Here is a 25643-nt window from a genome sequence, read left to right as displayed (position 1 = left end):
CTGTTAGTTGCAGTACATTACTTGCAGAGCCAAGGGGTCAGAGATCCTTCCCCTGTACCCTTGCCGTTTTCTTCATAGTTTTGCTCTTCTGGTATTTCCTAAGCTGCTTACTCAGAACTTGTCCATATTGTACCTGGAGGTCAGAGTTTTCACTCTTCAAAGAAAAATTATTAACGTTGCAATTTAAGCCTTTGACTTGATTGTGCTGTACAGGTCTTACAGTTATTGAAAGCTAAGACATTAGTGAGGATATTAAAGTTTGGTTTCCACATTGTTAAACTATGTGCTGGTTTAACATCACATATATGGCATCTAACAAACTGCAGTAATAGCTTTTTCATTTAAATGCTGAATTAAAAGCAAGACCACCAGCAGAGAAAATGAGTATGTCTGGATACTACTCATCCTCTATCAACCTAAAAGCTATTGCAACTTCTTGTATCCATTCTTTCTAGGAACAAATTAATTTTTCTTCTTTCTTCTCTGTGTGATCCTCCACTTGTTTCTATCCACCTGCTGCTTTTTAGGAGATACCACATTAGTTGTACTGCAACATAACATGTACTGTGGCACAAGGCAGGCATATTCTTATAAAGTAATTTACAGCCCTAACTTATGAGCAACAAAAAACCAGACTATTTCATCTGCCAGTAAATCTGTCAAGTTCCTTTATATTATACCATTTGCACTGCAAACGTACTATGTCTTCATCCTAGAAAGAAGTCTGGGTTCATCAGTTAAGGACCTTCTCGTAAGAACTGCCAACAGCCATACTGAAAGGAGAGCTGAAGTCTGATTTTTATCTGAAGTGAGGCACTAAACCAATGAACTGTAGATAAAAGCTTTATTTTTTTTCAAGGGAAAGCAGGTAAACTCAAAAAATAATTTAGTCCAGTGAGTAATTTTTCTGTAAGTATCAGGAACAGTTTACTCCTTATTAAAAGGGCTATAAAAATAGTAATTTAAAACATGTTAATTCAAAGCCATCAAAAAGGGAGGAAATGCCCTTTGCTTTGTTTCACACTAATCACATTCATAACTGCCTGTTGCCATTTTTCTGTGACAAATATGGATATAGGTTACCAATACAAAAAAACAGGAACAGCAGCGCTCTGAGCAACAAAAAACTCCTTTCTTCAGATGTTGGTTGTGTAGGGATGCTAACAGAGAGCAACTGCTGCAAAAATCTTTTTTTAAAAAAAGGGTTCTGGCTGTTGACCTTCATGCTCCAACATCCGAGGCTGTAGCTGGGTATCTGTAGCAATACAGTTTGTTGTCTGCACCTCCACTCAACAGCAACTGATGAGAGGAAAAGAAAATTGTGATTAATATCAGAACTAAGCAAAATACCTACACAAAACCTGAGGACTCTGATTTTCTATCCTTTGAAGACATAAAAAGAAGTAATGAATAATGAACTGTTAATGCATGAGTAAAACCCAGAATCAAAGTGCAGAAGCAACCTTGGGTCTTACCCTCCTCCTAAAATTAGAAGCAAAGTTTTTGCAGGAAAATTTCTAAAGCTTTTCCTGCCTTTTACTGAGAATAGGAGGCACACTGAGAATCTTGAACACTAACAAAATGTTTTTCCCCATTTTATACATACGCGTACCACTACAGTAGCAGAACAGCTTGCTGTAGAGGATTATATAGTTCTCCCCCTTCTACATGTACTGCCATGCCCCAGCTGTCAGTTCACGCTGCTGCTTTAGTCTCCATGGCAGCAAATGGTACCTTGGAATATGTATTTTCTCAGCAAGGTGTGGTGCTGTTCTCCCATCTCTCCTTGATTGGAATATCTGTGTGACGCCCACTTCATGCTACAGAGCTTAAACTCCCATCCTACTCCTTTGCACAGTAGCATGGGGAAGTGCTGCAGTGCGTATACAATAACACCCAGTTATCAACCCAGTATAACCACAGCACAATTAAAACTTCCTATTCTCTTCTGTCTTTAAGCATAAAGAAAAAACATAGTCCATGACTGCTTTTAGCCCTCTTCCTAACCACCATGCATATAAATTGAGTAACTTGCTCTTCAGATTCTTACCCCTGCCTCTGTCCAGTCCACACACAAAACCTTGTCTTCATGAGCAGCCAAGTCATAGAGAGGAGCTTTGCAACTGGTAAAACACAGGTATTTACAGTCACATGTTTGAAGTTACGTGAGCAATCACAGAAAACAAAATTAGTCCCTGGAAGAAATACTATCACAATGCTATCAGACAGATGTTGTCTAGCAGCTGTAACCACTTTCAGAGAGTACAGATATCTACCATCTGTGACGTTTTCTCTGCTTTCTCCAGAGCTGATCACATCAGGTTAACCTGTCCTACATCCCCAAAGAGAAAAGCAGCAACCTTTTTTCACCTGCTTGCAATCTACCTTGAGACTGAAATTTAATCAATCTGCTTGTTAGGAACAGCTTATTATATAGTTTCCTTCTTCCATGTGTGGATGCTGCTCAACTGTGTGTGTTTTCCAGAAAAGCCATTCGTGTCTTCTGAATGCAAATCATTTCATTGCTTGGAAATTTGTAACGAAAGGTCTGAAAAGAGTAGCAAGAGAAACTTCACACCGTTAGGCTCACTCCTTGGAAAGAGAATGTATTTTATTCCTTAAAATAGAGGAATGGTTAGCAGACCTTCGGCTGTTCCTAATCCCAGTAGCAATGTTATGGTTACTGCCTTCTGCCTGTCAGTCAATGCTGCTGTTAATGCCAGGTAAGTCCTGTGTTGGAACGCCATACAGCTCTCACAGATGTTAAGCCAGAGGTCCTCTGGTAAGTATTTTTCTCCCTTTTGTTATACGCTTGACTCCTAAAACCTAGAGGATTTTTACGAATGCCACAGGAGTTTCCAATGAATGTCTCGGACTGCTTTTGGTATTTAAGTTAACCGACCCTGTAAGCTTAAGTGCCTTTGAACAGCAGAAAATGCATGTTTATTTTACCTCCTTGTGTCCCAGAGCTTCACAATGTTGTCCAGAGAACCAGAGATCAGCTGATGCTCATGGGTAGGTGACCACTTCACAGATGTCACCCAGCCTGTGTGAGATGTCAGAGACAGGAGAACCAAGGAGCCATCTGAACAGAAAAAGAGGGAAAAAAAGACATCAGTGGATGCCAACTGAAATTGGTGCTTTTAAGATGTATACAAAATCCAGTGAGAAAAGCCATCAGCAACATATTTGTTTTCAAGGTAAGTGTTTCTCCCACCAGTAATTCTAACTTCAAAAATCAAAGTGAACTTTAAAGAAAGCAAACAAAAATATAAGCCACACAAGTTCAGGGAGGGGGGGAACCCAAACCAAAACCAAAACAAACAAAATCTAGTTTGTCACTAAACTTTCTTTTCAAAGATTTTTGAAAAGGCAAACAAAAAAAATGCTTTTGTTATTAACATATAAGAAGATAATACTGTTAAACTCTGGATTAGATTTATAGAAGCTAAACAAGTAAACGTGTCTATGAAATAAATCTGGTAGGCTCAGTCATAAGTTATCTGCAATCCTGCCAGACATGGCACTACTATATTAACAGGTGGTTAATATAATACAAAGTGACCATTATTTTACTTTAATGATGGTCCAACCAACTTAGGTGTGAACCTTACCAAAAAAAAAAAGTTCAGGCCTGCAACTGCACAGGGAAAACCTAAGTTGAGTTAGTTTTCTAAATTAGTAGGTGAGAAATCAAAAGAAGTCTTGCACCAGATTACGGAAGATAGATGTAATCTTCGTATTTAATGAAAGCCCCCAAATGGCTTGTTTCAAGCAGAGGGACCAGAAACAGTTTTTGAGATCTCCCCCAAGAGGGAGAAGTTCTGATTTTTAAAAAACAACTTTGAGAACATGCATGTCTTAGCTCACCTTTGCTGCGAGGATCCCATAGTCTAATATGTCTGTCAGTGCTCCCGGATGCGAGGCGTCGGCACAGTGGTGAGTAGGAGACAGAATTAAACACTTTGTTTCCTGTCTGTCAGAAAAGAAAACAGTAACTCTAGGAGAGGACCTACTATTTTGCACAACTTTTTCTTTGAGCTGGACTTCTGCTGAACCTACAGACAAAGTATAATGATCTCACCAAAGTTGATTTGAGATCGCCAGTCTCGGCGTCCCAGAGTTTGATGGTGTGGTCCCACGACGCACTGCAAATTTCTTCAGCATCTGACCACAGCACAGAGGAGACAGCTTCTGTGTGGCCAGACAGCGTTGCCAGGGGAGTCTAGAATTTAAAGTTGAGAGGAGATTAGATCGAATATCGTCAAAAAATCTATTCTTTCAACAAATAAAAATACGTGTCTGATCAGCCTGAGACATATCACCAAAAGTTTTCATATAGTCACTTTTAACAAAGAGAAAATATTTTGTGTGGCCACACTTCTAAAATAAAAACCTGGACAAACCTGGAGCTCATCTTACCCTTGTTAGTCCCAACTGTTCAGTTTTCTGCTTCTTCCGTGGTCTGTTAGCTGCTTCTTCCATTTCATCCTCTTCATCTGTAGGTACTGTGACAGAAGACAGTCAGACTTGATCTAGAAGTATCTGAATTGCAAAACCCCATATTTACAGTACCTAACCTGTCTACAATGCGTGAATATTTTAACCTTACACCTCTGATCAGATCAGTATTCTCTCCATTTTGAGCAAGAGGAAAACGAATACAGATTAAGTGATATTCTCCAGGTCACAGAGTTTTAAAATGAAGTCCCAATGAATTTTTAAGACCATCCTTACTCACGGAAAATTCCAACAGTAATTCAGGTGTGTCATAAACACAATCTTTCTTTTAGATACAAGACCTACATATATACTCACAAACTGAAAGCATATGACTTGGAACAGTGAAAGAAAGCATTTAGATCAAATGGGATTAGCCTACACTTCTAGAAAAGACTTGGTCATCTTACTGTCCTCCATATTATGGTGTCAATAATAGCACAGGAAAATAACCCACCAACTTTTGATTTGTAAAAAGTCTGTACTCAAACCTGCACGTTTTTATATAAATCCATTAAAAATAAATGAAAGACAAAGTACTGTGTTCTGAATAAAATAACCATCAGCACGCAGTGGATAACCATATCTGAAATTGTGTTACCAACCAAAACAGTAACTTAATATAGTGATGTATAGCCTTGCCAAAAAAAAAAGTTCTAGCTTGCTTTTAATATTATAGGCTCAAATTTTCTTAAAGAAAAAAGTATTCAGATATCCATCTTTCAGGTTATTGTAAGTACAAGTTTTTTTAAGAGCGCCAAGAATCCCAGCTTACGCTTATCTTACCTGCAGACCAGATCTTTAACATCTTATCCCAGGATCCACTGCAGAACTGTATGAACAGAAACATTTTGTTAAAAGTTGATCCAGACAGACCGTGTAAGCCATACTACATACACTTCCTGCTTGAAAAATTAACCAATAGAGTATAACACTGTGCTGGGCTCCTCAAAAAAAAAAAAAAAGTTTGGCATAGATCAAATTATTCTTTTTCCTTCCTTTGCAGGAAAAATATCTATAAAATATCTCTTCATTTCCTTCAGCACCAAAAGATTTTATTTTAACCTGTCTGAGTCAAGCTGGGAGCGATGACTCCACCTTTGGTGTGAGTGCTCTTAACTGTTGAATTCCTGGATGAAGGGAAAGGACCTCTTCTACCATCTGCTTTTTCTGAGTATCACTGTGGAAATTTTTTTCCCCACCAAAACTACTGTGAAAACTTAGGTCAAATTTGAAAATCGTTCATTATAATGCAAAATTCACATGCGTTAAAAGTAAAATTTCCTTAAAAATAAACATTCAACTTCACTCACAGAGGTCAAAACCAGTATAATGGCTTGTGCTACCTAAAGTCGCCTTCAGCTTTTTGTGATACCAGAGGTTAAGTGCATCACTTTGAAAAGATGGCCTAGAGTTGATGTAGCACTCCTAATCCTCAATAACCATCATTTATAACAAGACTGGAAACTTATCAGTGTGTCAGTCATAGTAACATAATGACTAGTATCTATGCAGGGACAAAAAGATGATTTTTGAGATACGGTTTGCTAACATCCCAAAAGACAAAGGTTTCTTTCCAGGAGTCACTCACTTTAGTTCTCGTGCAATCAACAGCTATGGAGTCTACACTCCCAGCGTGTCCCCTGCAGCAGTGAAGGGCTTTCACTTTGTTTTTCTCCACATTCCACTCCCATAGCAGGACAGTTTGGTCCATAGAAGCACTGAGTAATAGGCACGATAAACTATCTGAGGAAGAAAAAAGTCATGCTCGCACCCAACTTGGCTTTCCAAAGTCTTTATAATCTATATATAATTATTCTATTCAAAGAAGAAATAACAGATAGATAGAAACTCATACACATCTCAGTTTACATCATGTTACCCTGCAAGTACAGTTAATATGAATATACATACCAATATTTGCTAACGAAGACTGCAAGGTGAATAGACAACGTACATGTTAAACTTACTATACTCATTACTGTTAAAGGACTGTTCTACTCGCATCATGACTTCATTTCTAACACCACTGACAGAGATCGAAATAATTGTAGCATTTAGATAATTAAATATTCATGGTTGAGGAATGCTGACATTTTTCCCCCGATAAATCAAACTATTACTACTCCCCTAATATATATACTGACCTTGCTTCACCCATGCCACATCCTTCACTACTTCTGTATGCCCAGCTATTGTCATGATGGATTTTCCTTCCAAAGACCAGATTCGAGCAGTCTGATCGTAGCAGCCAGTTAATATCCTACAGGGTACAGAATTTAAAACATTATTGTCATTAAAACCAACAATGTTTTTATGAAAAAAAGCCTCAACCAGAAATTTGGAAAAACGTTAGCATAGTAATTGGTTAGCTGAAACAAATTCAAAATATAGCTACTTGGTGTGTTTTTAAAAAAAAAAAGAAAGTGTTTGGAAAAGTAAAAAAATCTTGTTGTTACAGAGCAAAGCTTCATTAAAACCTAGACCTGTAAGGCTAGGAGTACAGGCCAAAAAGAAAAGCAATGAGAGTACTGTATATTCTGGTAGGTGAGACTTGAGATCGCTTATGTTATTTAAAATAAAAGGTAATTTGTTGTTCGTGGTATGTTACCTGACAATCTCAAAGCATTTTCAAACCATTACTTAATATAGGAAAATTGCCTAGTTGATTGATGGTTGGTTGGGTTTTTTTAAAGAAAAGCTCTGCATAAAGGTACACTATTATATTTGTTGCTAATGAATATCACATTTCAAGTCAAGGGTTTAGGCTAAAAAGAGAGATAAGGAAATCTTGCTGTCCTTTAAGAGAAAGGATGGTAAACAGCATTTGTATTATTCGTGTTAACAGTATTTCATGTTCAGTGACTCTAGCTGTTTTCTACTTGTGTTAAAGTCACTGTCAGCATAGAATAGAGGTGTTAAAACTGAACTGCTTAGAAAAGCAAGTAGCTGACTGACTTGACAGGTTAAAACCAAACCAAACCAAAAACGGAGCAAAGAGGGGGGAAAAAAAACCCCGACAGATTATTAGACAGAATACCACTCCATTTGACACCATAGAGTCCTCTGCACACAACAGGAATAAGCAAGACAAAACTTAGAATTGGCTTAGTGTGGTACCATTCTTCAGTGGCTTGAACAGAACTGATCCAGTCATCATGGAAGATGCATTCCTCTGGCTGAGGGGCCATATATTTCTCCACATACTCTATTTCCACCACTTCTTCCTAAGCTCAGAGACAAAATACTTATTTAGTGTGGTTTTATTTTTTTTTTAATCAATAGCAGTAATATTTAACTGCAGTGTGGTGCAAATATACAAGTTTATTTTGTTTATTAAAGTTTATTAAAGAATTAACGTCTTTAGGAAAAAAGCGTCTGAATTATATTGCTTTCCATATTTTTGTCAAATTATTATTAATAGCAAGCTGGAAGCAAAAGCAAGTAATTTCACTCTTCTCAGGTTCCTCTTCTTCTGTATTTACGCATACAAAACTGGTGTCTAAAATACTTCACAACATTTTCGAGAGGTAATACTAACCTCCCACCATAATCCCCCAATGTAACTAATAGAGCAGGAGACAAAAATGTATTAATGATGAACTGAAGAAGACAAGAATTCCCCCTCTGAACTGTATATAGACAACAGATTGGACAATGATGTTCCTTGCACTGCTCAGTCCCATACTCTCTAATCCCTTTGCAGTTCAGAATGGATTTAAACATACAGGGAATTCTCCTGGGAAAGTCAGAAAAGAAATAAAACTGAGCAGGGAAATCTATCTAGTCAGGATGACAGTGTAATACCTAAATCAGATTGAAGTAAACTGGCTAAGTCTGTTCTACTGTCCAAGATGGGGAGAAACCGAGTATGACTTACCGTGGAGATATTTTCCGTTTCCATGTGCGTGACCAGCGGCATACGCAAGAACTGGCCATTGATAAGGAAGTCAAATTCCACATATTTGTGATCCGCTGAAACAAATTAGGAAAAATCCGTGCTCAGGTGTCACTATTTATTTGATACCAGCAAGAGGTTAAAAAAAGACAAAAACCAAACAAAAAACCCCCAACAAAACAGTTCGTTTCTTCTCCCAGTTGTAAGTGGGCAGCCCATGAATTCCACAGGATTATGTGAGTTAAGAGGGAAGGAAAATTTGCTGTTGGGGTTCAGAGAGTTAAGTTTGCCTCTTACTGTTAACACATTATTTTCTAAATCCTTCTCCCTGTAGCTACGTCTAATCAAACCACAATGGTGCTTCAACACTGTTTTGTATGGAGCTTGCCACTGCTAGCCCACATCTTTATCATCACTAGCTAAAGCCCTGTATTTGAGGCAGCAATAGGAAAGTCCTAAGAATTTTTGGTTCATATTTCTCCCTCTGTAATGGCATAGCTGACAAAGGCCCCACATTCCAACAAGAGCAGTGCAGTGTGCACTAGTTTTCTATTAAAGGTTCTTTGCAACTTGATGGGTTAAAAGCAACTTGCAGAAATCTCAGCAGGTTAAGATACAGTTAGTCTCATTTCTTAAAGAAATGGGATTTTTCAACAACATTGCACAGGTGTCTTTCCCCCCAGAATCTTTCAAGTCATTCAGGGCCATTTCAGCTAGCATTGACAGAATGGTTGGGCTCTTCTCAAAGGCTTTCACAAAAACCAAACTTTTGGTTTCATTAGTTCTTTTGCCAGGTTTTGTGGAACACTTCATTCCCCCGGAATGGGGAACGGGACCAAGCTGGGGCAGCTTGGTCTGTGGTGCTGGGCACATGCTAATCCAGCCTTTGGAGCGCTCCTGCTGGGACTGCCCACCAGCACTGCTGAGTTTCAGATCAAGTTCAAAGAGTGCCTTACTCCGGACAGCCAGACCAAAACGGAAGGGCAGGACGGGCTCAGGCTGAAGCCTGACCTCACCGAGGGGCCTGTGGGCACCGGGGTGCTGCTTCTGACTGTGACAGCACGTTTCTTAGGCCGGGCCTGCCCCGAGCCGTCCCGCTTTGCGGCACCGTGCGCTGCAACGGGTCCAGTTCAGCTGAAGCGTGAGCCCGGCTCGCCTGGTGCCTGGTGGCAGAGCCGCAGGCGGTGCCCTCACCCGGGGCGTGTGGTCAGAAACACGGGGACGAAGCGGAACTTGTCACCGCTTGGCAGAGCGGCTCTGAAGGAAAGGCGCGCGTGCGAGGCCGGCGCCTGCTCGGGGCTCCCGCTCGGGAGAGGCGGCCGCCCGCCCCGGCACCTACCGTTGCCGGCCGCCAGCAGCTTGTTGATGAGGTGGCTGAGGTCGGTGGTCTCGGAGGCCGCGGGCACCGAGAAGGGCACATCCTCCACGGCGTACCTGCGGGCACACAGCGCCGTCACCGCCTCTGCGTTACCCCGGCCTCAAACCCACCCCCCCGGCCCGGGTGGCCGCCCCCTCACCTGCGGTTCTCGGTGCGGAACCGCGCCGTGAGCTGCGCCATGCTGCCGCCGCTGCCGCCGCCGGCCTCGCCCCCGACCACGTGCCGCGATTAGCCGCGCCCGCCCGCGGGGCACCGCCTCCCCGCCCCGCCGAGGACCCTGCCCTGGCCCGGGGCCGCGCCGCCCGCTGCCGCCGCCGAGCCCGCTGCGCCAGGCGGCCGGCGGCGGGTTGCCGTGGAGACCGCAACGCCCAGCATGCCGCGCGAGCCCCGGCCCGCGAGCTACGGCGGCTCCCGAGAGGCCCCGCGCCGCCACCTTCCCGGCGCCCCCCGCGCGCCCCCTCCCTGCCGGCCGGAGGGCGGGCGCGGAGGCGCGCGTGCGCCGAGGGTGGGTCTGCATGGCGGTGCCTGCGGGAGCCGAGGCGAGGTTGAGTAGACCCCTTCTGGATCCTCCGCCGCTCCCCGCGGGGCTGGCGGCGGCTGGGCCGCCCTCTTCTCCCGGGGCGGCGGGCGGGACCCGCGCTGGTGTGTCCCGCTCCCCCCGTCCCGGGGCTGTGGAGCGGAGGGGTGTGACCGGGGGGCGAGGGGCAGCGGATGAGGCGACCCCCGTTCCCCTCAGGGCCAGGGGTGGGGGGCGCTTTCCGTGGGGCACTCGCAGGCCCTTGCGCCGCTGGAGGGGGGTCCCGTGCCTCCCCCTCACCCGGGGCCGCCTTGCGGCACCCCCGGCCGGGCGGGGCGGGGCGGGGCAGCCCGCGGTACCGGCCTTGCCCCCGTGGCGGTGGGTAGTTCCCCGCGTGGGGCTGCGGGGTTGCCGGAGCCGGCGAGCTGGCGTGTGGGGCTGTTCGCTGCTGATGGTGTCTTCTTGGTGTAACTTGGGTTGTGTTTCTTTGCATGTGAAGTGACACATCAACAATAAACTTCCTCCTAAAAGTAATAAACCCAACATGCAGTGGACTCTAAAAGAAGCTGTAAGTGAATTTTCTTTTTTGGGAGAAGGCTGCTTGTGTGAGTACCTGCTGTGTGCCTGGCTTATATATCTTTTTTCCCGCCTTTTTGACAGTTACTTGTGGCCTCTCGGGGAACAGCTGAGCTTTCCCTGTGTGGTGACTCAGGTTGGGGCAACTTGATGGAGCAGGCAGGTGTGGAGTCTTGATGTTTTGTGAGACTCTGAAATCTCATCTATTTCTTAAGTGTACTTAAAAGATCTAACATATTGTTTGTCAACGTAATTGACACAGGTGCATTTTCCAGATACTTGTGCTAACTACACAAAAGTGATTTACTTGAGAAACCTTTTAAGTAGGAGTCCCCAGATGATCTGTGCATTCTTAACGCTGCTCTTTAATGATAGGGAGGAGCTAAATCTCAAACCTTGTACAAGTTAATATAAAGCTAATTGTAACTCATTTACTTGAGGGCAATATTGCTATCAGAAGTGCTGAAAACATGAACTTGCACAGTCAAGTTTTGATGTACTTTTTTTTTTTTTTAATGGGTATGCATTGAAGACTTGAAAAATATAAGAGAATTCCTTCCTTCCTGCCCCGACAGAGCACTCCTAGGTAGAATGTGCTTATTATCACAATGGTCTTACTTGTTTTTTACAGTTTAGGTTTCCTCTCATGACTAAAATCTTGCTATATTCACTCAGTGTTAAAATAATTAGCTCTGGGATTTTGCAAGATAGTACTTCCCTTTGGGAGCTGGCTGCATGTTGTCTTCACAAGGAGGCCTTGTAACTGAGGGAAGGCAGAAGAAAGCAGTCATACGAGGCCTTAAAATTATGTCAGTCTAGAACTGGTTTATTTTTAGGGACCGCTGCTTGTAGTTGGTAGGTATAGGTATTGCCATAGAACAAAGAATCGGAGACAAAAAAATACAGAAATCTAATACTCTGCCTTAAGGTAGGGCGGAGATGTGACTGGTCAATAATAGGATTTTAAAGTAATGCTAGTTTGACTTTTCTGTTAGTGTCTTTAAAAGTTTATATATTAAGAATCAGTATGTGGGCTTCTGGATTAGAGAAGAGATTGCAGCTGTTACAAGAAAGGTTCACCTCAGCGTGGGCACTGAAATCCTGTTACTGTTGAGAGTCCCTGATGTTATGCAAGTTGTGTCTGTGAGAACCCAGCATTGCAAGAGGTGCCCCTGGCAGCTGTGTTATCACGGGAGTTCTTGACGGCTACATAAATCGAGATCTGACTGCCTTTTGTGTTTTGCTAAATGATCTTGAACTATCAGTGCATTTGTCTTTGGAATTGAACCACTGATGGTAATGTGTAGGCTAGATTGCAGTGCATAATGTTTGCTGTCTTGAAGATCCTGTCTGTAAGACCCTGCATAAAATGCTCTTGATGGTTATCGTGTTTGCCTGTGCTAGCAGTTTCTGTGGCTGCTTGCGCTTTTTGTAGAGTTGAACCAAGGATAGCAATGGCCATAGATTTCCCTTTATTTTGTGCAAAGTGCTTTCCAAGTGGAGGCAGGGCGAAGGAAGCAGTCCTATGGCGTTAAAATGCACTAAGCCTTGAGTTGGAAACGGCCTTGGAATGGTGGACTTCACAGAGAGCAGCCCATAGAGTGGTTTGGGTGGAGCTGCATTAAGGCTAAAGCTGAGGCATGGTGAGCTGCCTGTTTGATGCGTGCACAGAGGATACAGGTGTTGATCCCGTTTTACGCTAATATTAAACTCCCACATTCCTCCTGCAACCTGTTGTTAAATGTGGGATACAGTGGTGTTAGTGGAAATGGGAAATTTTTGTGGCACTTATGTAAAGTGTTTATGAAAAGAGATACTTGTGTGTTAACTACTCATTCATGACAAAATATTCATACATATATATGTATACAGGATTTAGCTGTCTTGTTTGGGGAATTTGTTAGCAATATTTATACAACTATAAAATTTCTTAACTATGTCTGTACTTGTAAGTATCTGTAAAAGTATATTTCTTTAAGACAAAAAGAAAGTCTTTTTTGTTTGGGGTTGCACAGCACTTAGGTTAATGAAACCTGGATGGTTAAAACATGAAGTTCATTGTCCGGGGTGATGTGCGTGCCAATGGTTTGCCTGGGTTAGAACAGTGATTAGGCAAAGTCACAGGACAAAAATGTACCAAGGGCATTTTTTAAACACAAAGATAAAACTTCATATATTTCTAGACTGCTTATAAGAGGAAGCTGGATAAATATCACTGTATATTTACCCTACTGCTGTGATTTTTATCCTGAGCTTTATTATTAACCGGTGTTAGATACAGGATATTGGGCTACTCGTGCTGTTGGTCCACCCCGATTCGTCTGTCTTTGTGTTCTGTAGTTGGGTTCCAGCACGCTCAGGGTATGTGCCATCGGTACCTCTGGAACAAACTTCTTCGGTTTATCTCAAAGAACTAAATGTGCTGCTTTGGCAAAACTGACATGTCTTCTTTACATCTTTTAACTGAGGGGAAATGGCTGAGTGATGATGAAATCTAGTTTTCTTGTCTTTTTTTCATTTGCTGCTAACGTGTTTCAGACATTTTAACTGAAACATCTCAATTGTTCTCAGATTCAAAGCTACAAAATATTTAGTAAACGTGAGGTAACTTCATTTGGAACTTGATTTGGAGTGTCATCACTTGAAAATTGAATGGAAAAATAAATCTGCTTTAGATTAAAGTATTTAGTATATTGAGCATATGAGCAGCTTAACTTCACAATGTTGTTTGTATCAGCAGGATGCTTTATTCAGCTTCAAAAGCCAAGGAGATGTGGATTTACTTTGCCTGTGGTCCTTTATATCTTTGCAGAGCAAAATAAATCAGTGCTCCCAGGGTTGTACAGTTCTTTTCAAGTGACTCTCTAGCCTTTTATATTCTCCTTACTAAAGCTGTAAACGGTTGAAATACCACAGCCAAGAAGGTCCATCTCAAGGAATTTACTATGTGGTGTGGTGAAGAAGATAAAGCTGGTAGGAGTCATGTGCAAATATAATGCTGCCTGTTTTTAAAATAAATACTGAAGGGAAAAATCCTGAACACCTTTCCCCCTCCCTCACTCCAAACTGCAGGAATTAAGTTTTCTTCTATTCAGTTTGGCATATTATGTGTGTAGTCTAGTATATATGTAATCTAGTAATGTAGGGGCCAAGTTGATTTGTCATTTTGTTTTATTGCTTATGCATATTTGGGATTGGTCACTGCTTTAAAGGGTGTACTACTGTCTGGGTGAAAGCCTTATCCTGTGGATGTGGCAATTCCCTGTCCAATGATTCTGTTTGCTTGAATGTTTATAGTGGGCAGCTGAGCTCCTTGAAGTACTTTTCTTTGGGATAGGAGGTAGATCTTCAAAGTGCTGGGAACTCTGTCTTTTTGTCTTTCATCACATGATTAATGCCGAATTTTGTTTCAGATATCTGGTGTTTTTGTTATCCAAAGCTTATTGCTAGACTAACAATAGTAATTTTATTTCATTTATTTGTTGTTTTATAACCCTTTAAAACAAATGTAATTTACTTCAAGATGGCTGCATGACAGAGTTGGGTAATGCAAATCATGTCTGTTGATTATGGAAGTAGATGACTAATATTTTTGTAAAGCAGTGCTGGCATATCTTTAAATATTAAGTGTTCTCTAGATGTATATGGTTGTTAGTTGAGTGCTTGTGGACATAGTTAGATGAAAATCATGAGAGTGTGCGTGTGTGTTTTGTATCTGTGTGTGACTCGTATAAGACAAGTCAAGCAAATTGTCTTATATGAGAGGCTAAACTGTACCTCTGGAGCAACACACTGAAATTTTTCTGCAGTGAGTAATAAAGTGATAAGGAGGCAAGGATTTCTTGAGGGCTTTGCTGTTAGCTTGCAACGGCATTAGAATTTGTAAGATTAAATTTGTAAGACCAAAAAAAACCCTGCAGCATTGTCTTGGTCGAGGCTAAAGTACAGAAGGCTGAAATAAACCTTTGTAACTTTTTCAGGTCATTTTGTAATGGAAGAAAATGGAGCTGACCATGACATTGCTATGGAAGTATCTAATGATTTGTTCATAGGCAACTGTAATAGTACAGGAGAGTCAGAAACAAATGATCGGGTTTTTCAGGTGAGGTACGAATGTCCTGTCTTTGTAGATGCTTTCTTTACATCCTCTCTGATAAATTTACAGTATGATATATCATCAATGTGTTTTTTCTTGCCTTTATAGTAATACATTGTGTCTTTTAAAGAAGTACGAAAGTTCCTTCCCTTGGATTCTTGTGCCATTCATTTTTGAACTGATGAATATCCAGATGTTATGTGTAATGACAACCTTTAGTAATTATATTAATAGATCCTGCTACAGTGCTGAAGAAATACATGTTTTATTGTGTTAACAAAATCCTTTAATAAAAGGATACTTGATAACGTGCCTTGGAGTAGGAGGGGTTCAGAATACTTGAAAATCAGTCAGATTGCTTAGTGACCAAATGTAGCAAATAAGAATCCAGGGACACAGGACATCTGTGTAGGTATTGAGGAAGGGGAGTCTTTAATGTATTTGTTATCAAACATTGCCAGATATTCCTGGTCAGAGAGATTTCTGTGCATAAATGTTCTTCTGCAGATTACTTCAGCTAACATAAAATATCTTTCAGGTAGTGATTTAATAGTGTGCTTATGATCTCTGCATAATGTCTTTAACACAGCTAGTGCCATTTATTTGTTGCTGCTTTTCTGGTGTAGTTTACAGTAGACAATTTCAGCACAGAAGATTTATACCTGCAGAATTTTTGAGAAGGTTATTTGGCCCAGGTCTGACTTCAATATAAAGTTTAGAAACATTTTTCCCCACTCTTTGGATTTGTAGTTTACAAATTTTTGTAGCAGAAATGTCAGAGTTGTTTGTGAGATTGCTGCAAGAGATACAACAATTGCAGTCCTTCTTGCATTGGCCAGATGACAGCCTGACATGATATTTTACGCAAGGGCTGCCGATTTTCCATTATTTTTATGTGTTTAATATTTGTGTTGTCAGAGTTTCAACAGACAGATATTTGTGCTTAAACATTTAAATTTAATGAAAATGGGATGTGCTGTAAGACCTTGATTCTGCAAGCTTGATGAGAATAAGCTCTGAGTACCTATTTTTTGAGACTTGCAAAATCTGATTCTTGGTCTTGCACTGTATAATTCTTGGACTTGAATTGGTGGTTTTGTGTTGCTTGTGTTTCTTCTGTGGAAAAGAATTAAGAAAGCGTACAGAGATTTTTATCTTCGTAGCTAAATGCATGTATCTAAAGGCCAAGTGGAATAGTATCTAGGATTTCTTTTGAAGTCAAATGAAGTTGGTGGAAGTTTTACAGTTTTGGTTTTGGTATAAGTTCTCTCAGTTTCTGGGTAGACTTGAGATGTTTTTAAGTGGTGAGTGGTTTTGGGGAACAGACGTTGGGCACAAGGGATTTTCTTTCCTCTTAGTAGAGAGAGTTTATTCTAGGAAGCAGAAATATGAATACATTTTCAGCTTGGAAATGGAAAACAAAAATAGAACTGCTAGTGTTAGCTAGTAGCCTCTTGATCAGAAGGACAAGAGCTCCCTCGGAGTATACAATACAGCACACTGGTTTTAAATGTTCTTTTCTTCTTCTTTCTTTCTTTTTTTTTTTTTAATAGAAATTGCTGCTCAAGATTAAAGTACATTTTACTGTTTTTCCTCTGTGAAAGCATCTAACCTGCATGGATTCCAGGGATCCATTGTTTGGACAGAGTGACTCTCCTGCAGCCTTACCCATCGCAGTACGCCTCTCGGGCAGTTCTCCATCATCGGCTGCGCCCGCGCGGCCACCCCAGCCGCAGCCTCATTCTGCAGAGGAGTTCCACCTGGTAGACCAAACCGGGCAGCCTCTCTACGAGTTGCAGCCCCTAGGAGGGCCCAGTGTGCCGATGGTGAGTGTGTCTGAAACAGGGCAGGTGGTGTAGTCACAGACGAGGGAGCTCTTTGAAGAGCTCTTTTACGTGGTCCTTGTTTGTTGTAACAACAGCTGATTCAGACTTTATCTCTAGCAACAAGGTGAAACTTTTCAGTGGTTCAGTTCATGCTTCAGTTGTCCTTCCTCAGGTAGGCAAATCCTGTCTCCAGCCATTACTAATTTTATTAAACGACAACTTACATCTTTTCTCATTATCAAGCCTGGATGTTATTGTGTGATGAGATCTCATACTTCTACCACTGCTGCTTTCTCTATATTCCCTGGATAAGTCTCTCCGTGTGTTTTTGGAGGGATTGGAACATTAGCAATAAGCTAACCCATTATGTCTCTCCTTCTCCCCACCCCCAATTAATTTGCTTAAAACAAATTTTTAGCTTTGTAATTCTTAACAAATTTAGCGCTTTGTAATTCTTAACACTTATTTTGTAAAAATGTAATTTTCTCACTTAGAGGATTTGGCTGGCATGTGTTGTACGGGCACTAAAAGACACTTCACCCATTTAAAGTCTAATAAATCAGAAACAAGACGATATTTTATGTTATTTTAGGTTTTATAACATTGTTGGGAACAAGTCCTTGGTAATTATGGAAAAATTTACCATGAGGAGTTGTTTAAGTTTTCCAGAATTCTAGGAGATTTAATTTATATTTTTGTTTGCAGTCCTGGAGCTTTTCTTTTATCTGCTTTTGCATAAAATGCTGCCTATAGAGGTCAGTTTCTTAGGAGTAAAGGTCAAAATTTTTATGTGTTGTGATTAATTCTGGTAGTCCATGAATGGGGTTACAGTGAATCCAACTATAAATGGCTTTCAGGTTTTTGGTAGCTTTAATAATAGTGTTGTAAGTTTCAAATAAATGTGTAATTCATTGTAGAATCCCATAAGGGTTTTTTTTTTCTTTCTCTCCTTTAATCAGTTAAAGGGCTATTTTAAAAGGGGGAAAGTAATTTTAAGAAATTGATAGTAAATAGGCAGTTTCCTTATAATGTGAAATCAATTTAATTTACAGGCCTTAATTCCAACCATAATATTTCCTGTTCTGGTAATAAGCAAACCCAGTCATGCTGCGTGATGATCACCGTACAGACTAGTGCCGTTCATGCTTTTGTGTGGTTGCCTTACAGATGATTGTTGCCAGCCAGTCAGAAAATGGACAGGTGCTGCATGTCATTCCTTCTGCCCAGCCAGGAATGGCCCAAGTGATTATTCCTCAAGGTCAGCTGCTGGATGTGACCAGCACAGAGGGTGAGTTTAACCTGTGAGACTTGAGGGTGTGTGTTCCTGTGACTAAGCGTATCCTGCATGATCTCTTTTTAAGCACCTTGTTTGTATGTGTTTCCTTTCCTTAGTCAGTTATAAGACAAAAATACATACTTTCTGAATCTGCTTTCTGATTATGAATCTGGCAGCCCATGCACCACGTTTTCTGTTGGACAAAAGCCTTATGAAATAAGAGCTATTATGCTCACTTTAGATATGTGATGGATAAATTGAGATACCAAGCACAAAGCTGCTTCTTGCCTTATTTGCCTTTAATAAGGCTATCTGTGCCAAGTCAGACAGCTGTACTATCAGCTTCAAATTTTCAGTGTCTGTTTACTTCATTTTGGGTGAAGTAGTTAATTCATGTAATGCAGATAGAAGAATTAATGTTTTCAGGTCTGTTCCACAGATCACTGGAATGAAATACCTAGGTAGAAATCCAGTTCCAAATGAAGAAAATGAAATGTAACTTTCACTTCATTGCTAACTTTTTTCCCTCAGTATGTTAACTGTCACATTTTAAGTATGTGGTGAGATGCACAACTAGAAGCGTGAATTTTAAGCTTTTCTCTAGAAAAGGGACATGCTGAAATCTGAAAGCATTGATTATTTATCTGCAAGCCTTGCTGGGTGGCAAAATGCTGTGTACTAGTTTACAGTCACAGAATAAGACTGAGAACTAGGTTGTCACATTTTGTTAAACTCTCCAAGGTTTTTTAAACTGTTTTTGCATTTTCTGTATAAAACTCTCAAAATCTGAGCAAATTTTCAAAATCTGAGCACTAGTTAAGTGCTCCTGTGGAATGAGACTAGAGTCCTGATGCTGGGTGGATAGAAAAAAGAGTTGGGATTCAAGTCATGATCCAGCCTTTTTCACTTACAGTTGGAATATGGTTTCATGACCTTGCATTGAAAGGCTTGCTCCCATCCTAACGCTCATCCTTCCCTCCCTCTCCACCAGCTCTTGCAGGGGTAAAACCACTGTTTGGTTACAGCGTAGTCTTGCATGACTTTAAGCTGACTCTAAGCCTTCAGTTACTAAAGAATCGCTGCTACTTTTTGTAGGCAATAAGTTGCAATGCTGAATAGTATTTTTGTATTCCCATTTTTCATTCTACATGGGGCTCCCTGTTTGCAAATAGCCCAGTTTCACAGTATTTGAATATATGTTCTGCAACAGTGCTACGGGGTTTTTTTGTGGAGCTTTTTGTTGGGTTGTTTTTTTTTTTAGAGGCTTACTGTGTAAAAGATTTTGAAGTTATTTGATCTTTAAAAGACAGTTAGGAAGACTTGTCCATGGTTTATTATGGAGATTAAAGGGGAAAGGGAATGGACTGTCAGCCCTTGAGTTTCACTTGCCTGCAGGTGGTGGTAATGCATGAAATGGCACAGGCTTCAGAGCAAACCTTAGTGTCTTAAGGGCACGTCTGTGTAGAAGGAACCAGTGCTCTGAGCTTTGAGCCAGAGTGGTGTTACTCTGAGGTGCACACTTACGAATCTTCTGGCACAAGCTTTCTAATGGAGTGATTTCTGTACTGAGTCAATAGCTTATCACTCTCTCGGGATGGGGGAAAGAAGCTTTCATAATTGAAGGGCAAAACTCCCACATCTAAAGAGAGCTCCCTTTTCTTTATGTTGAGACCAATGTCTGCTTTCACAGGTTTTGTTTAACTATACACACAGGCTTCAATCTAACAGGATTTTTTGGCTTATGGATTGCTCCCTGTTATCAAGAAAGGCTAAAACATTTGTTCTAACAGCATGTCAGATGCAATTACAACAGGCCTGTTTTTTCTTGCTTAGGTGTTCTTTTCTAAGTACAAAGCAGTATCGTAATCTCCTTTTTTCTTATTTTAAAAGCAACCAGTGTGTCATTTGCAGCTGAACAATCCTATATGGATTCATGGAAATGTAAAGCAGAGTAATTTACAAGTTCTTCTGATTATGTTTCACAACATCCTTTGTTGTGAAAGGATTCATTAGCAGTAGCATGATTTCCAAAGTCCTTGAATACAACCTTATCAAATGTATCTTCATATGTGTGCCTAGAGTTTGAGTATTGATTCACAACTATTAAACTACTTTATCATTTAGAAATCTTATCTCATACGTCAAAATGCTTGCTTTTCCAACACCCAGAGTTTAATCATAGCTTGTCATTTCCCCATTCCGAGTTCTGTTACTAACCAGGAGGGTGTTTTATTTTTGCAAAGATGTTTCAGAAGAGAAGTGTGGTGACGGGAACTTGCAGACTGTGGCGGTGGCTGCTATAGCAGACAGTGCAAGCAGTTATATTCTACATCCACAGGCATCTCTCACCGTATCGAAAAAAACAACCACCAGGTAGGTCAGGAGTTAAAAGGATGAACAATCACTTTGATCTATGTTAGTACTGCCATTCTTTCTTGCAGTTTGTTTTTGCAATGGTAGTCACAAAATTACCGTAGAATAGAGGTTATGAACCCTTAGTACTAGTGAACGATGTGTAGCTAACTGTGTTTGCAGGCAGCTTTTGTATGTGCCAGAGCAGCAGAAAAAGCAATTAAAGTACTTGTATTCCAGAGATAGTTGGATATATTCTGACCAGAGCGATAGGTGGGCATTTAAAGTAGCATGGTGCAAATTACTGAAATTACTCCAAATAAGCACTGATACTGCCAACCAAGAGTTGAAAGTGATCCAGTGAAGGAACTGCAGGGAAAATTGAAGTTTGAGGGAGCAGAGTTTCTGTACTGAGTCAATAGCTTATCACTTTCTCGGGATGGGGGAAAGAAGCTTTCATAATTGAAGGGCAAAACCTATATAAACCATTCTACCACAAGAAGGGTTGATTGTAGAGATTAATTTTTTAGGTAGAGATTTCAGTAGTTGGCATTAACAGGGAGAGCCTAATTTTTGTTCTCTGGATAACTTCTTCAGCTTTCTTTGATAAAATATGAGAAAGCAGCTGCTGAGAGTGTGTTTCAGTGGAACACGTAGACAGGCAGATTGGTTAGCAAAGGTTCTAAAGTTAAAATAGTTGTTATGCTTTTCTTCTCTTGATATCCACCTGATTCTGTTCCCTTGTTAAGTGATGCCCACTATTTTAATTCCCAAATACTCTGGGATTCTTTTTTGCTTAAAAAAAACCAAAATCAAAACCAAACCAACCAAACAAAACAACAAAAAAACAACCAAACAAAAATCAAAACAAAACAAACCCAAAAAAAACCCAAAGACGACATTTGTTCTGTAGACTGCAGGCTGGCTTTACATTGGTTTATGCTCTTTTGAAATCAAGACGTGTAAGAGATTAGAATAATCTCACTACAGCACAAATTCTATATATATATTCGAGAAACATTTCAAGTGAAGAGAAACAGTTTATGAATGGATTTTGTGTACACAGTCTGTACATGTTAGAAAAATAATCCTGGAAAGGAGACATATTTGTATGGATAAGAGATGATGCACTTGAGTTTTGCAATAATAAACATCGAGTAAGCATTGTTTCTGCCGCAGGATTTAGGGAATGAAGAAACTATATACTTACTTAAAATAGTTATTGGAGCTGGTTTTCAGTAATTTAAAATATACTAAAATGTGTAGCATTTAACAAGTGTGCGATATTGGTTTTAATCTTTAGCATTCTAACGTCAGTCTGCATAAGAAAATTATCAAGACAATCAACTGGTTTATTTCACCATGTTTTGTCTATTGTTGTCAAGCAACAATACTGAGAATACTGAATGCTCAGAGGTCTTCATGAATGTAGAAAACAGTGGGGTTTTTAAATACTTATATGTACTGTGAATTATTTTAACAATGAAATGGAATATGGGGAAAAGGAACCCCAGGTTTTTAAGGCAAGTTGATACAATTCTGTAGTTTCATCATATGCTGTATTATGCTGTTATACATAATGCACAGATTTGATATGTTACCTGTAGTTTAGACTAAATTGTTGCTTTCCTGGATGTCTGTATAGACTTTTACTATATTTTTTTATTTTTCAGGGTAGTGGAAGATCCCTTTCCCATCCCTCTCCAGCCATTGCCGCCAAATACGCCTGCATGGGCGCGCCGTCTCAGGAACTGTGAGGTGGGCTGCAAAGAATTCTGACTTGATGTTTTATCATCTAGATCTAAGATATGGATCCTATTCCATGAAAGGAATAATGTTCATAGTTGTAGAAGTTGTGTTCAAGCTTCCTGGTATTATGAAATAGTACTGGTACTAGCTGGTGCTACTAGCACATTTAAACACATAAAATGCTATGGAATCCCTTTCTTTTTTGGGAATACTAGAATAACTGACCATCAACAGCTCCTGAAGCAAAAAATGTTCTTCTGAAATCTCGATGCCATACAGTGCTGGGAAAAGCCACTGATCCACACTTTGTGTGCCATGTTGGAGTTCACTCTTGAACTACAGTGCAAGCTCTGCTGTCTTCTGCTGAGCAAACTGTTTTTTATTGCCCTTAGTGATCCATTAATTAAAGAATAAAATTGCTTTTGTATGGCCTAAGTCTGCAACTGTTCATATTAGTTTATGTTGTCACTTAGAAATCAAAATCTATGTGACTTGCCAGGGTCAAGTCTGAGACTTAACAGAGCACCTTAATGTCAATGTTTTACTAAGGATTTCTATTTTAGGTATTCTCACAAGTGTTTGGGGTTTTTCTTTGGTGGTGGTTTTTTTTTCCTACCAGCATGGTTACTTGTACTTGTTTTCTCTTTTGTTAAAAAATGCTCTGTCTTTATTCCCTGTGATGGCTCTTGACCTAAACGGAACTCTCTCTTTATTTGCATATTGTTAGATGTCTGCAGAACTGTCCTGATGACTGGGATGATATCAACAGCTAGAATGCATCATAAATCACTTAAAAGGAAGGGAGGGGAGATGGGAAGATTCTTGAGAGATCACCTACCCCTTCCTCCTGCTACCAGACTCTTCCTCATAGATGTTTATTTTACTTTCCCTTAATACTTTTTTAAAGGAAAACTCATACTCTGTCCAGCTGGTTCACCTCTTTAGATATCCCTACCATTTGAGGTTTTTCCTATTGTCTTGGCCGCTGATAACTGGAAATTGCAGTTGCAGGGATTTAGAAATGGAATTTCTTTCTGTATGCACTTAGAAATAATTTTTAAATTAACTAAATATATTAACCTTTTCTTCTTTTTGTTGTATGCCTTTTATTTCCTATAAATGGTATTGTCCACTATTATATCAACTTAAACATTAAGAGGTCAGAAAATTAATAACACTAATTCTTCCATGGTGGAGATACTGTTTTCACAGAATAAATGAGTCACTTAATTCAAATGGCCAGTTAGTTGTTAAAGTCCAGTAAGATGTATAACCCCCGTTACTGTGTTTTTAGCACTATGTGGCACATACTTTCCCCGCTTAACATCGATGTAGCTTATCTGAATCATTTATTATTGGTTTCATTTTATAGAAGGACTTGTATTATGGTCTGCTTGGTCTATCTGAATCTATTACAAGAAATTTCACCTACTGTGTTTAAAATTCACAGCAGCAGCATTTATAGGAGAGTTCTTATTTTTAAAGAAAAGGAAGTAAAAATACTGTCTGTTTGAACGTGTTCTGAGGATATAAACACCTGCCTCTGCTGTTCAGCAGAACTATTGCCTGTATGCATTAATCTTCCCTGCTCCTTTAAAAAAAAAATTATTTTGTTGCTGTTCTTCCTGCAGAGTCAGCCCATCCAAGGAGGAGTAACCCAAATTCTCTTCCTCCTTGTGTGTTATCAGCAGAGTTGCTTTGCTGAGTTTGAGAGTCACACAGTGTAAATCCACTGGAGACGGCTATGATGCATGTGCCTTTTCATGGGCACAGGTTAGAGACAATGGGATTTTGAGGTGTCATTTATCTTTCAGGTGTGACTGTCTTACAGAATGTTTTGTTACTAGTAACGGGATAGAAGGGTCCAACTGGAATCCGGAGATCGAGCAAAGGTGCAGATAAATGTGGCAACTCACAATTCCACTTTTTCAGTCACTTGCCAGAATAGAAACAAACAGAGTGGAGGTCTGTGTGAATTTCATAGAAGATGCCAGCAGGTGAAGCCATGGCATAGCCTCGGTACATGCTGCCGATCGTATATCCCAGGGACTTGGCCAAGACTGAACTCCAAAGGGCAATGACTCCTTTGGCAGTTAGTACTGCAGCCAAACACAGAGCAGTAAAAGCTGCAGCTGTCCAAAATTAGCACTACGCTCTGTGTTTGGTGTTGATTCCCTGACTGCCTTGAAATGTTCAGCTTACGCTTGCTGTGCCTAGACAGTGTAATGCCTCTGGTACGCAGCTGGTAGTTCACTCAAGGAAAACTGCAGTCTTGATATGTGTACTTCAGCGTAAGCTTTTATGTATACTTGCTGAGATGAGGCCAGGGGAGAGTGAAGGAATTGCTCCTTTTTTTGCCTTGAAGCTTGGCTGGAGTTAAAGGGTTGGAAAGTATCAGATTGCTTCAGGGTAATTACGTTGTTAATAAAAAGTAGATTTTAAATTTTGGAAAAAAAAAGTTATTTTCTATAACCTACTTAGTTTTCAGTGGTCTGATCAGAATGTGTTTCCAGCGTGTATCGGCATACTGAAATAGAGTGTAATTAAAAACTGAATTAATTAATCATCTGTACAAAGCTAAGTTCATTTATTTCTGTGGGGCAGATGGTCTCATTTGTCCATTTGTTCCTACTTGGGAAGCTCCTAGAGAGCAGGGATCCTATGTGCTATATGATTTTCTTCTCCTCCTCCTCCCCTCCCACCAATTTTGGGAAAATGATCTATCTTGTGCAGAAGGCAAGCCAGAATAGGAGACAGTGCCTTAACTGTTATCACTACTTTTCTGGCACAACAGTTTTATCAGTCTTCTCTCATCTCCCTAGAATAAGGTCAATGACCTATTTATAGTGACAGGTATAAGATGCGGAAAGAAAAACGCTGGTCACGCAGTATTCACTGTGTGGAGTGGTACTGTAATCCGTCTTGCAAAAGGGGGCGTCCCAGGTTTCTGTAAAGAAGGTACTTCTGGTACTTCGCAGGCTGCTTTGCCTCTCCTGGATTTTTCAGATCAAGTTTTGGACAGAAATGTTATTTATAATTTCTGACTAAACAATTGCCAGCTTCTCTTTCTCACCACAGCTGTGTGAGTGCAGCCTGTGTAGACTTTCTTAACTGCTGGAGCAGTGTGCTTGCAGTGCAGTGAGCTGCTGAAGTGTAAGCAACTGGTATCTCAGAATGACTCATGCAGCCGGTGCATACATAACCCTCTGCTTTTGGGCTTGCGCTAGCAGCAACACCGTGCTGGCCCAGTTCATTCACAAGGTGTTCATTTGTTCTTTGTTGACTTTAGATCTTGCTAAGCACAGACATTTTGGTTTTCTTAGGCGACTATGAGGCAGGTTTTATGCAGTTGTCACTAAAGTATTTGTGAGATAATAATCTTGGAGAGGCACTGTTGCTGCTTTTGTTGTCAGTATTATTTAAACATCTGGCTGCTCCGTCATTGAAGGTGGCAAAATTGATCAATCAGACTTTA

The 25643-nt window shown here is 40.4% G+C and overlaps 2 protein-coding genes across 3 annotated transcripts in view; one reads left to right on the top strand and one right to left on the bottom strand.

The window, feature by feature from the left end:
- Nucleotides 1-485: 485 nt before the first annotated feature.
- Nucleotides 486-10225, bottom strand: WDR12 (WD repeat domain 12). Its single transcript, XM_075153466.1, has 13 exons — nt 9916-10225; nt 9738-9832; nt 8381-8475; nt 7621-7727; nt 6648-6763; nt 6092-6246; nt 5287-5332; nt 4423-4508; nt 4085-4225; nt 3871-3976; nt 2953-3085; nt 2051-2123; nt 486-1299 (listed from the first exon to the last, which is right to left on the bottom strand). Exons 1-13 carry the CDS (start codon nt 9954-9956, stop codon nt 1222-1224), a joined length of 1272 nt encoding a protein of 423 aa, XP_075009567.1. The 5' UTR covers nt 9957-10225; the 3' UTR covers nt 486-1221.
- A 4415-nt stretch (nt 10226-14640) lies between these two features.
- CARF (calcium responsive transcription factor) overlaps nt 14641-25643 on the top strand; it is a 36057-nt gene continuing 25054 nt past the window's right edge. Inside the window, exons 1-5 of one of the 2 annotated variants that reach the window (XM_075153464.1) lie at nt 14641-14971; nt 16519-16791; nt 17959-18079; nt 20311-20440; nt 22093-22177. In XM_075153464.1, the coding sequence (XP_075009565.1) occupies nt 16582-16791; nt 17959-18079; nt 20311-20440; nt 22093-22177 (546 nt within the window). In that variant the 5' untranslated portion in view covers nt 14641-14971; nt 16519-16581. Of the gene's footprint in view, nt 14972-16085; nt 16792-17958; nt 18080-20310; nt 20441-22092; nt 22178-25643 lie in introns of those variants that run through there. The other variant, XM_075153465.1, reaches the window with a different exon arrangement.

This window comes from Calonectris borealis, chromosome 6 (assembly GCF_964195595.1).
Source record: "Calonectris borealis chromosome 6, bCalBor7.hap1.2, whole genome shotgun sequence".
NCBI classification, from domain to species: domain Eukaryota; kingdom Metazoa; phylum Chordata; class Aves; order Procellariiformes; family Procellariidae; genus Calonectris; species Calonectris borealis.
The sequence above is the reverse complement of the archived record's forward strand: the minus strand, read 5'-3'. Positions and strand labels throughout refer to the sequence as shown.